Source organism: Aquila chrysaetos, chromosome W (assembly GCF_900496995.4).
Source record: "Aquila chrysaetos chrysaetos chromosome W, bAquChr1.4, whole genome shotgun sequence".
NCBI lineage: Eukaryota > Metazoa > Chordata > Aves > Accipitriformes > Accipitridae > Aquila > Aquila chrysaetos.
In genome coordinates, this window is record NC_054457.1 from 6,311,088 (window position 1) to 6,324,228 (window position 13,141).

The window sequence follows — 13,141 nt, forward strand, 5'->3', positions numbered from 1 at the left end:
CTCTGCTTTCTCTTGCCTACTCTAAGCATGCCCCTGAATGTGTTTGCAAAAGATAAAATATTACAGAAACAATATAAAATTTTAAATGTGCAGCAATCAGGAAGTTAAAAACATTTTTTTTCTAGTAATGGTCCTAAATCTGATTCAGAGAAACATTCAGTATTACTTATGTTGCAGTCATGAATTTAAAGAAAGTTGAAAAACAGAATTCTGGTCCCTGGATAATCTTTATATTTAAAAATCCCTCCAACCTAATGGAATAAAAATTAAAACCCATCTGTTCATTACTATGGAAGAAAAAATCTGAAAATTTCTAGGAATATAAAGAATCCTTTTTTTTTTTTTTAATTTTATAAAACCAAGTATTTGTTCGCTGGTGCCAAAACATAGGCTGTAAGCAATGTAGGGACTACTCATAATATCTACCCTGTTAAATTTGCATGACATAAAATAAAATAATATTGTAAATGGTAAAATAGTAAAACCAAGGAAATAAAACTAATACTTAATTTTATTTGAGCAATTTAGAATTTTCATTCCAATCATTTTCATGAGGATCATCTTTGAACAGAAAATGAGAGAAGCTTTCAGCCTGCACTAATTGACCAGTATAAAGCTTCAATATAAACATATACATTAATATTAAAAGATTGTATCTGTGCAGGAAAAGAAGGTACTAGTGTTCCTCAGTAAGCCTGCATTAATGTGTAAAGGGCCAGATTTTTCACTTCCTGAATTCAGATATGTTAATTATGCCCTTTCTGGACATCACCTAAAGAGAAGTATTCCTACAGAAATTCTAATTTGTATCACAACTGATGCTCAGCATCAGTAGGCTTGAGAATCATGTTGTCATGCATTCTTTGTTCTTGTAATTGGAGAAGAAGAATAGATAGATAGAAATCTGGCAATTTCTCTTTATCCAATTTGAGCTCTGTAGCAGAACTTCCTGTCTTCTGCTGCTGGACCCATTGGTTCCTAACAGAGCCTTGGCATATGTACAAAAGAGCATGGGGGGGAAACGTGCAAGCATCAGACTTTGTACCCATCTGTATCCATGTGATTTCCTACAGTTCTGCTTAAATGTAAATGGCATCCCCTATTTTTAAGGAAAAACAGAACAGTTCAGAGCTATTAGCTCCACAAACATGACTTTTAAATTACTTAAATTTCAATTATAAAATAAAATGAGGCCTTAGCTTTAAAATGCTAACATTAAAAGGTATTTGACATTGGCTAACATAAACTCACCAACTTTTTACTTTGTGGCATATTTTATCCACCGCCACTCTGTGTCCCATATCCCACCAAAACATAGTAAGCATCTGGGCTAGACATTGTTTTATTAAAATGTTTTCTGTGAAGGCTGGTTAGTAGATTCACATTTGAGAAACCTCCAGTGGTGCCCTTGAAGAAACCACACAAGATAGAACCAAGAACAGTTGATAGAAGCCACAGAATGCAAAACCAAGCATGTACATAAAAACAGAAGTTCAGTTCCAAGATTTAATGCTGCTCAGTAGGATGTGTTTGAACCAAGTGATAGCTGGGACCATCTGCAACTACTTGAGTCAGCAAAAAGCCTGAATAGTCTACCAGTATTTCCAGGATATATGGGGAATATATAGTAAGAATGCACCTATTCGATAAAATAGCTGAAAACAGTTTCTGTAAGTGTACCTGAGCAGATGACAGGATTCCAGTGATAAATTAATTTCGAATTCTAAAGAGAGGTCAGACCTTTATAGGCCCTATCCATACAAATGTAGCAAGGCTGCATGGGCTTTTTCCCATGTTAGCGCTTATTGTTATTAAAAACAAAATACAACTGAGACCCACCAACATTTTTTTCTTTGGTTATTGATCTGTTGGGAACATTATCACAGTCAGGTGGAATCAGGGTTTGAGTTTTGCTTTTATTTTTTCCTTTTCTTTTCTCCCTTCATCTTCCTGTAAATGCGAGATACAGCCCCACCAACTGGTCAGTGATTGCTCTTGCTTTCCTCCAGGCTATTGTAGACTGGCTGGGTTAAGTCCAGTACAGAAGAAGGTAAAGTTGAAGTATCTCTATAGAAGTACTTCAAAGGGGCACTGGCTCCAAGTTAGAGGCCGTGTCTAATGTCTCAAGCATTTCACACTTATCTAAAGCATCTAAACGCTTACATTCTCTATAGGATCCTATCTATGGCTTTGTGGAAAGCCTAATCTCTAACATTATAGGAAAAGCAATGTATTTTTAAAAATCACACATTAGGATCTACGTTTAGTAGATTTGATTTAGCTGCTTTGGCAATTGAAAATAAATTATATATTGGTCCATGCATGTTAGCTAGCTATTTAGTCCACCATTTTCTCCTTGGAGCATCACCCAGTAGGCAACATGCTTTCTTTTTTAACAGGTCCTTCCCTTTTGTGGCCCTTTTGTTTCATCAAGACTCTGATCATCTGCTGTATAAAGTATCAAAACTATGAGTGATAACTTTAGGTCATGGGGAAAATTTCCTTTAATTCATATAGAGGAAAACAAAGTTATCTTCCACTGTCTCAAAATTGTTTAAAACCTTTGTTTGTCTTAGCTTGATGAGAAGGAAGTAGATGTCTGTTCCAGCAAATCCTTTCTGGTGTGGATTACTGTCACAGGCATATGGTAGTACATAGAATCTGAAGCCTGAAAATGTGCTGCTTGATGCACCATGAATGCCAAGATAGCTGACTTTGGTAAGCATTGCTATTTTATATCTGATCACGTTTCTTGGTGTTATTTAGATCCTGTTAATTACTATGGGAAATATTTATAAAATGTGTATATTTAATATCCTGGTGGTAGGACATATACAAGAAAACCCGATTAGTATGAATGTAAAACAAAATGTGTGCATGTGTTAGAATTTTTTTCAGTATGGATAACAAGTTTAACTTTTAAACAACTTTTAAACTGTGTGTATATAACTGTGTATATATATATTTATATATATATATATATATGGAGTTTATATATATAATAACTCCGAGGTTAGAGACTGGCTCCCAAAACAGTGCTGAGCACTAAATGAGGTGCATGTGATTCCTTCACATCACATGGTCTGTGAACCAGAAACCATGGAGCATTATTCATGTGTGGGTGGAAGAGACATGTCTGTATGAGATACAGCCAGCCACTGGCAAACCGGGGATGGGATGATTTTTAGTGTGTTTGCGCCCGCTGGTCAAAGCACCAGAGACTGTCCATCACCATTACCCAATGGGGTTTGGGGTCCAGTTTGTTCTGGGACCTGCAATAACCAAACCCGGAGCAGAAGGGGCTTGATTTTAACATTTTGCTTTTCAGATGAAGCCTGGTTCCCTTCCCCTGCCGACTCTCCCTAGAGCCCCATTACTCCTAAGTTGAGAGTCAAGGGGTCTTCAGCCTGACACAAACAGCTTAAAGGAACCCAAGAAATTATCATAGACAGATATGCTAAATTCCCATTTTTTTTTTTGGAAGCTGTTGCTCCCATAATTTGCAGGGTAGCAGCCTTTCACCCAGAATCATCTTTAGGTGACGAAATCATTTACCTAGAGCATATAAGGTATCTCAAGTGTCAGGTCCTGAGTGCGCCGTGACACTTATGGCCCATATCAGCCCCCCCGTGTGCCTCCCCACCCTGCCCATGGCCCAGGACTCTGTTTCAGCCCTCTGGGGCCATCAGGCCCTGCCCTGCCGGCCATGGACCTCATCAATTGGGACCTCCACTTGTGGGCCAATGTCCTGGCCTGGCCTGGGCATGGCCCCATGCCCAGGGAATGCCTGATGGCTGGGGCTGCCCCCTGGCTCCTGGCTGGGGGGTGGGACAGACCGAGGCTGACAGGCCCTGCCCTGCTGCCCCAGGGGGCCCCCCATGGCCCCCAGGGCCCTCGGCCCCTGTGGTGCCCTAACATGGAGGTCAGAAATACCTGTTTAGCTGGAAGTCATAAACATGTCACAGTGCAAACTGCTAATTTTTTCTTTATTGGGGATAAAACCTGGTTACTGGGGACTTTTCCCCTCTACTGCTCGCTCTCTGCTGAGGCTTGCTAAAATAATAAAAAAGTCTTCCCTTTTATTTAGATCCTTCTGCAAGCTAATGTGTCATGGTTTAACCCAGCCAGCAACTAAGCACCACGCAGCCACTCACTGCCCCCACCCAGTGGGATGGGGGAGAGAATCGGAGAAAAAAAAGTAAAACTTGGGTTGAGATAAAGTTTTAATAGAACGGAAAGGAAGAAACTAATAATAATGATAATAATAATATAATAATATAAATGACAATAATACTAATAGTATTGTCCACCGTGCTCCGTATTGCTCCCCCTCCGCCACGCCTTTCCCCTCGGCTTCCCCCCCCCCCCCTCCCCCCAGTTTCTATACTAGATGGTCGTCCCCATGGTATGGAATACCCCTTGGCCATTTGGGTCAGTCCCTGGCTGTGTCCTTCCAACTTCTTGTGCCCCTCCAGCTTTCTCCTGGCTGGGCGAGAAGCTGAAAAATCCTTGACTTTAGACTAAACATACTTAGCAACAACTGAAAACATCAGTGGTTATCAACATTCTTCTCATACCTAACTCAAACATAACACTGTACCAGCTACTAGGAAGACAATTAACTCTATCCCAGCCTGAAACCAGGACAATAAGTAAATAGCCAACTGATAAGGAGCCTTAGTTTTTCCCATGGTGATATCTTACTTTTCAGACAAATCAAATACAAAGGCCATATCTCTGTGATGGGTTGACCTGGCTGGGGCCAGGTGCCCACCAAAGCCGTTCTATCACTCCCCCTTCTTAGCTGGACAGGGGGGAGAAAATCGAAAGGCTTGTGGGTCGAGATAAGGACAGGAGAGATCACTCACCATTACTGTCACGGGCAAAACAGACTCACTTGGGGAAAATTAACTGTTTATTGCAATCAACCAGAGTAGGTAATGAGAAAAAAAACCCAATCTCAAACACCTTCCCCCACCCCTCCCTTCTTCCGGGCACAACTTCACTCCCTCTATCTGACATGGGGTAAGCTTCTAGCAGCTTCTCACAGAGGCCACTCCTGTAGCCCCCCTGCTACCAAAACCTTGCCATGCAAACCCAATACACTCAGATTCCAAGTTACAGGTTTCTAAAATGTGTTATAAAGCTTTGAGTTGTACTTACGAGGTACTGTACTGTTAAACTCATTAAGAATTTCTTTTGCATGACCTCCGTGTTCTAAAATGGAGCTCTGTAACTTCTGGCCTAATACACCAGAAAGTTGGATGAAAAATACCAAGCAATTCAAGAGTCTTTTCCTAAAAATGTAGATTGGATTTTATAGTGAAAAGTAGGAGTCTTTTATGTCCTGAACCTAGGTGTAGTTGAGGGATCCATTCATCTGTGGGTTTTTTGGTGAGCGCAGTCTTTCCCAGCAGCAGCCAGAAAAGACCTTACGATGTGCAACTGCAGCCTGATTTCCACCGAGTGTTGCTGAAGTAGAAATGTCATATCCAAAAGCAAGCGTGGGGCTGACTCTTCTTTTGTCATGCCTGTCTTAATCTCTGGTTGGAGACAGAGGATTTCTGTAAGAAATTGACTTGCACTTCAGTACTAACAAATGTGAAATCTTTTGCCGAGTTGCTTAGTAGGAACATAAAGTAAGGAGTGCCTTCAGTGGGTGTGCTGTATCTGATTCAGTCTTGTAGTGTTTACTCAGTTACTGAAATCTTCCTGTTTGAAGAAGTCAAATTTACTTCAGCAGAAGAGAGAGAAAACCATACTGCTTATTCCAAACAGCTTGTCAATGATGTTTCTCATTAAAAATGTCTGAACATATGAACTCCATAGTGATTTCAGTGCATTACTGAGAGAAGCTGAAAAAAGCTGGTGAACTTGATCTAAAACATTACTTGTTAGAAAAATAACCTGGAGCAGAAATCACCCTTTCAAAAAGTGGTAACCATATTTCTACTTGTAGGAATGGATTCCGTGAGGGAACCATGCCGAAGCCCAAGAGAGCAGCTGTTGCAGCCTCCGGTTCATCGTAAAGACTCATCTATTTGTTAAAATAAATGGTCTTATCCAGAAAATGTCACCTTTTATACATGTTCTACTTCAGAGAGATATGGGATTCCTGAAAATACATATATTTACACACACAAATTCTTGATGGTATGCACTGAAGTAATTCATTAAAAATAATCCTTTAATTGACTTTTCATTTGATAGCACCTCCACCTTGAAAAGGACCATTATCTCTGTGCTGAGCTTAAAAAGAGGCTTGTATGTGTTACTCAAAAGAACTCGCCTGCAAGAGAAATGGAATATCGGCACTATGGACTGAGTTTCATTGTGCCCTAGCATGGAGAGTCAGAATTTATCTCAAAGATAGTAACTTGAATAATGGCTCTAAGTGCTGTTCTGGGAAGGAATAGTTTAAAAGGGATTCCCAGTCTTAGCCATTGTTCACTGTTCTGTGGCTCTGAAAGGCCTGCAAAAGTATTGTTTATTCAGTGGGCCGTTGCTTCTTGGGTAAAAAGAAACTCCCAAGTCTGGAGCGCACATACTGCCAGACGTGAAGGCACTGGAGATCTGCTGTAGTTGAGACAGAAGTTACCCAAATGGTCTGGGAAGGTAAGTGTGGAAAGTTGACACACAAATAGATCAGCATTAATTATGCTAGGTGTAAACAATAAATGGTAGGTAGTATGATACAGAAGTCAGTGACTTGGGGGTATGTTTGAATTGTGGATTGATACCTGATGAACTTGTACCCTACATGGTGTGTTACTGGGTCACTCAGCTGGCTCTCAAACTCAGCTTTAAAAAGAAGCGATCATAAGATGCTGTTATGAAAGTTTTGGGAATTTAGAAGATAGTAATCACTGCAAGGATTTAGAGGATTTTCAGATGCCTTGAAAAGAAAATAATAAAAAAAAACAACCCACCACCACCAAAGACTTCTGATACTTTAAGCTTCTGAGGCTGTTCTATGATTCCTTTGGTTTCATCATGAATTTCCAGGAGTAGCATACTGCTTTGTCAGTACTGAAGGATCAGCAGTCAACAAACGTATCAGCTTGTGCAAGTCACTGAAGAATTTTTCAGCCAGGCTTGAAATTGGAGTGTGCCTGACTGCACTTTCTTATATTTTAAATGAAGTATAGTTAATGCTTTTGGATAATTGAGTGTATCTAATTAGGCTGTTTCTAAACAAAAAGAGAAATCTTGCCCTGCTGTTCTCTTAGCATGTAACAAATATACCGTACTCACTCTGCTTTCAATTGGTCCTCCTGAGAGTCTGAAAGTAAGTGGTGTTGAAGCTGTTAAATTAAAAATACATTTTGCACATATTACACGTTATGTATTCACAGGGCTCAGGAGTGCATCTAAAATATGTTTTTTGATGATATCCTGGGAAGCAAATGTAGGAGGAAGTAATCATAAATGTCTCTTTTGTTACTCTCAGAGTGAGAATAACCCCTCAGGGCATCTGTCGTGGTTTAAGCCCAGCCAGCAACAAAGCACCACGAAGCCTCGCTCGCTCCTCCCCCAGGGCCCTGGTGGGATGAGGAGGAGAAAATGTAAAGAAATGCTCGTGGGTCAAGACAAGGACAGGGAGGGATCACTCACCACTTATGGTCACGGGCAAAAAAACAGACTCAACTTGGGGAAAAAACAAAATCAATTTAATTTACTACCAATCAAATCAAAACAAGGATAATGGGAAGTAAAACCAAATCTTAAAACACCTTCCCCCCACCCCTCCCTCCTTCCAGGGCTCAACTCTACTCCTGATTTTCTCTACCTCCTCCCCCCAGCAGCACAGGGGGATGGGGAATGGGGGTTGGGGTCAGTTCATGCATTGTCTCTGCTGCTCCTTCCTCCTCAGGGGGAGGAGGACTCGCACTCTCCCCCTGCTCCAGCGTGGGGTCCCTCCCACGGGAGACAGTCCTCCACGAACTTCTCTGGCATGGGTCCTTTCCATGGGCTGCAGTCTTTCAGGCACAGACTGTTCCAGCGTGGGCTTTCCCACGGAGTCACGGTCATCTTCGGGGGCATCCACCTGCTCCGGCGTGGGCTCCTCTCTCCCCAGGCTGCAGGTGGGCATCTGCTCCCCGTCTCACCTCCATGGGCTGCAGGGGGACAGCCTGCCGTCTCACCACGGGCTGCAGGGGCATCACCTCCTTTGGTGCACCTCCTCCCCCTTCTTCACTGCCCTCGGTATCTGCGTAGGTGTTTCTCTCGCACTCCAATCTCCTCCCCCGCTGCAGGTTCCCCTTCTTAAATCTCTTCTCCCAGAGGCGCTACCACCGTCGCCGATTGGGTCGGCCTTGGCCAGAGGTGGGTCCGACTCGGAGCCGGGGAAGCTTCTAGCAGCTTCTCACAGGAGCCACCCCTGTAGCCCCCTCCCCGGCTACCAAAACCCTGACACACAAACCCAAAATATTCCACCCTTTGCCTCTGCGAATCACATATTTAAGAATTATCACTAAAATCACAAATTTCACTCACATCAACAAAAAACTTCCCCACAACAAAATTAACATAATCACGATACCAAACAGAAGTGGGCAATTTACACACAATCCACCCCTCGTCCCTCCACCACAATTACAACAACCGAAATTCCCACGAGTATTCCGCTAACATTGTTCAGTCCATGTTTTGCCCATTACCTCTTCCAATTACTATCCTTATCTCAAATTACTACTCTTGCCCCACATTGGGCACCAAAAAGGACTGTCCTGGTTTAAGCCCAGCCGGCAACAAAGCACCACGAGGCCGCTCGCTCACTCCTTCCCCCCCTCCTTGCCCCCTCCGGTGGGATGGGGAGGAGAATCAGAAAGGAGAAAAAAAAGAAGGTAGAACCTCATGGGTTGAGATAAGGACAGTTTACTGGGACAACACAAGGAGAGAAGTTACAGTAATAACAATAGTACTAATAAAAAGAAAATACAAAACGAGTGATGCACAATGCAATTGCTCACTACTCGGAACCTGATGCTCCACCACTTCCCCTGCTGATGCCACCCCAACCCCCCAGCCCACTCCCCAGTTATATACTGAGCATGATGTCACATGCTATGGACTATCCCCTTGGCTAGTTCGGGTCAGCTGTCCTGGCTGCATCCCCTCCCAGCTTCCTGTGAAAATTAACTCCATCCCAGCCAAATCCAGGACAGCATCTTAAAACGGATCAGCAAGGCACTAAGAGCTTGTTGAACAATGGTACAGTTGGACAGTGGTATGGCAGGTATTCTGACTATGGGTGGGAATGAAAGCCTTTGCTTTGCAAAGTCTTATATGATGTTCTTTGTGTAATGTGGGATTTTTGTTTTGAGCGGCCTGTTACGCTGACCTGCAAACATGATATAATACTGCAAAGGCAAGTGCTTAGCTATTTGCTGCTGCTACCTGTTAGCTCCTCAGCATGAGTTATGTTATGCTGTACCATGCTCCTGAAAAATGAGCATTTGTATAATATACAACATATCAAGGTAATTAATAGCGACTGAAACTTGCAATGGCTTGCAGTAACTTTGAAAACTTACAAACTTCATTTCAGGGGGAATTTTACCTACAGCAAGAATGAATTTTATGTACAAGCAGTTTGACAGCCACTTCATTTCCAACTGTTTTAAAATTCTTGGTGAGGGGCAGGAAATCGGTTCATTTGGGCTATGTTCAACCTATTCAGAAGAGCTCAGGTAGCTCACCATTACATGTCAGTCATAGTTGGCCTAAAAGCTTTACTGGATACAGATTCTGAAGCACTTCAGTTCTTTGTAGTGTTTTCTTAAATGATGAAAGCTGGACTGCCTTGATGGTTTTTTGTGGGAACATATTTAGCTAACGGTCGCAAGAGCATTCCAGACGCCTTTAGAAGGCCTTGAACAGAATAAACAAGAAGAAAAAAAAAAGAAAGATACCAATTAGAAGAACACAGGTGCGCATTCCACGATAAAGGGAACTTGGCACAAAGAACCTCAATTCGGCAGTTTATCTTGACCAATTAGACTGAGACAAGTCTCGCATGTTTTAGTTAGTATAACCAATTATGTCTTATGTTTATGCGCGTGTACAGTGTTGATATAACCAATCATTAAGTGTAACTAGGCGCGTGGACAGCGCGTGAATAATGTGTGTAACCAATAGTAAAATAGCTAAACGCATGTACGGATGTAACCAATGTATAAAATGATGTCTGATGCTCTAGTAAAGGGTCTTCAACTATGATCATATTGATCTGTCGTTGAGTCCATGATTATGCTCCCGCAGTTTTTCAGTACATAAATAATCTTTTGTTGAGATCTTGTTATAATAATCTTAACTCAAGGGTTATCAGTTAGAATTGAACCTCTGCATAGTGTTCACTGGTAGTTTAGATCAGCCTCTTTATGTATAGAATGTGAGAGACTGAAAGAGTTAATGTCTCAAACATTGTGGTGGGGCAAGTTACACAAACTAAAGCCCCACGCGCGCGCGCCCACCGGAACTGGACCTCTAGGCTGACGGGTGCAACGCTGGACCCAGGACTGGTGAAATCTTTCTCTTTTCTTTTCCTCTTTCTCTCTCTCTCTCTCCCCCCCTTTTCATAATCCCTACACCTCATCCCTTTAGACATAAAACCGTTGACCAAGTCTGGGACTAGGAGTGGATCCAGCTGCCCCTAGGCTCTTCTCTGAGGAGGAGTCTGGAAAGCAAGGGGGTCTGCTCTGAACCTCGTGACTCAACGGGAGGGATCTCCTTCTTCCCTGAATCGATGTATATGGTTACCACGGGTTACATGGTTTACTGAGGTAGTTTCATGCCAATTCCTGTTGTGAGAGACCGCGCTGCCTACTGTTATGCCTCCCAAGTTCAGGTTGCTTCTGCCATGAATAAAACGTTCAACTGATCATTTGGTGTCACTTCACCTTAATTTAGCCCGAGGGAATTCCGAATTCACCACGACCCCTCCCTGGTCTGTCCAGCCTGGGTCGTGACATAGAACTATTACCATACACAGTCTGTAATATGTTTGATTTTTGCATCCTTCAGACTGATACATATGGCGCAGTTAATCCAAGAGACCATTAGATGGTACAGTCTAAATTACATCAGAAATTATTACATTTCATATTCAGTGTAGCAAGTCTCACTTTTTAGACAAAAGTGTATCAGATTAAGGTTTCTTAAAGGCAGAGAGGTGTTGTTCAAGTGATTGTGGTGGCGGAAGATTGATCAGATTTGGTATGTCTAGCTCCAAAAGTGTAACTGCATGACAGAGTTTAAAAAGAGAAAAAGGATCCTTGTCAGCTTGACTTGAGGGTCAGAGCTTTTTTTCAGTCTCAGACTTGTAAGTGGGAATGCTGCTTATTGCCATGAAGCAGTATTTCATCTGTGTTGGTTCATATTGAACGGATGACAAGACCTAACACAGCTGTTCAATGCATAGCGAGCCATAGGTATCTAACCATAGGCAACTAACCAGAGAGTTACTTTAAATCCAGAGTTCTGGGTTTATAGTAGAGTGGGGGGTTTTTTGTGGGTTTTTTTTTTTTTTCCTTTTTTTCTTATGTATGGGCTATTGAGAGTGTCGTGGTTTAACCCCAGCCAGCAACTAGGCACCACGCAGCCGCTCGCTCACTTCCCCCCCCCCACCCAGTAGGATGGGGGAGAGAATCGGGGAAAAAAGTAAAACTCATGGGTTGCGATAAAGACAGTTTAATAGGACAGAAAGGAAGAAAATAATAACGATAATAATAATAGAATTGGAATATACAAAACAAGTGATGCACAATGCAATTGCTCACCACTCGCCAACCAACGCCCGGTTAGTCCCCGAGCAGTGATCCACCCCCCAGGCCAACTCCCCCCAGTTTCTATACTAGATGTGGCATCACATGGTATGGAATACCCCTTTGGCCAGTTTGGGTCAGGTGCCCTGGCTGTGTCCCCTCCCAACTTCTTGTGCCCCTCCAGCCTTCTTGCTGGCTGGGCATGAGAAGCTGAAAAATCCTTGACTTTAGACTAAACATTACTTAGCAACAACTGAAAACATCAGTGTGTTATCAACATTCTTCTCATACCTAACTCAAAAACATAACACTATACCAGCTACTAGAAAGAAAATTAACTCTATCCCAGCCGAAACCAGGACAGCGGGTAAGAAAGAATAAATGCCTATACCAGTACTAATGGTTGTATGTTGCAGTTAATAAAACTAATGCAGTCTCTCAAAGGTAATTTAGACTTGGAGTTAATTTTCCCCAAGTTGAGTCTGTTTTGCCCGTGACGGTAAGTGGTGAGTGATCTCTCCCTGTCCTTATCTCGACCCACAAGCTCTTTGTTATATTTTCTCTCCCCTGTCCAGCTGAGGAGGGGGAGTGATAGAACGGCTTTGGTGGGCACCTGGCAACCAGCCAGGGTCAACCCATCACAACTTCTAGTACCATTGTGCTTCCTGCAAAGACATGTAAATAACAGTGCCTGCTTTAGGTAGGTTGTGTGTGTGAACTAGCAAATCCAATAGGGTGAACGAGCTACACCTCTATCAGTGTGAGACTGTTGACTCCACAGCAGGAACAGCTGAACAAGGTGTTTCACACTTTCTGACTCCCAGCTGTTTCTACCGTCCAATGTGCTAGCATAAAGTGGTGCTAATTTCACTTTACCTATGAGTTGAGATTAACTAACTCCTCTGTTGCTGTATTGTGAGGGTAGTATGGAGATCAGTCTAGCTACTTTTTCCACAATGACACAAGCAAACAAAACCCACTAGATTTTTGTGACCCCTGGAAAGGGGACAGGTGGGATATGTCATGGGATGCTCTAAGAAGAAAATCTTGGGGGAAGAAGAGTGTTAGTCACTTTTCCTCACGAAAAAGGTTCATGATTTGATTCATGACAATGATTTGAAGACCTCTCCTAAGAGTAAGTTACTTTCCTATACACAGCCGTAACTACTACGCTAGATTCTTAAGCTTCTCTGCTCTATTAAAATTTGATTCAGAGCCCTAAATGAGAACCTTTGAGGTCTTGACCTTATGCTATAAATGTGGAGGCTTTTTTACTCAAAATATCAAATAACTTGATTAAGTGGCGCTGTTTGTTTTACTCAGAATGTGTACAAACTCACCCACCTCATGGGGCAGTTGGCATAGGCTGCATCCAT

At 42.4% G+C, this 13,141-nt stretch overlaps 1 protein-coding gene and 1 non-coding gene across 2 annotated transcripts in view; both read left to right on the plus strand.

The window, feature by feature from the left end:
- Positions 1-6,195, plus strand: part of LOC121232745 — a 15,582-nt gene extending 9,387 nt beyond the window's left edge. The window contains exon 5 of the mRNA XM_041121147.1: positions 5,960-6,195. Coding sequence (XP_040977081.1) covers positions 5,960-6,029 — 70 coding nt within the window. The 3' untranslated portion in view covers positions 6,030-6,195. The remainder of the gene's footprint in view (positions 1-5,959) is intronic.
- LOC121232847 lies at positions 5,777-5,857 on the plus strand. Its single transcript, XR_005931735.1, has one exon. It is a non-coding gene; the product is annotated as a small nucleolar RNA SNORD72 (small nucleolar RNA).
- Positions 6,196-13,141: the final 6,946 nt, after the last annotated feature.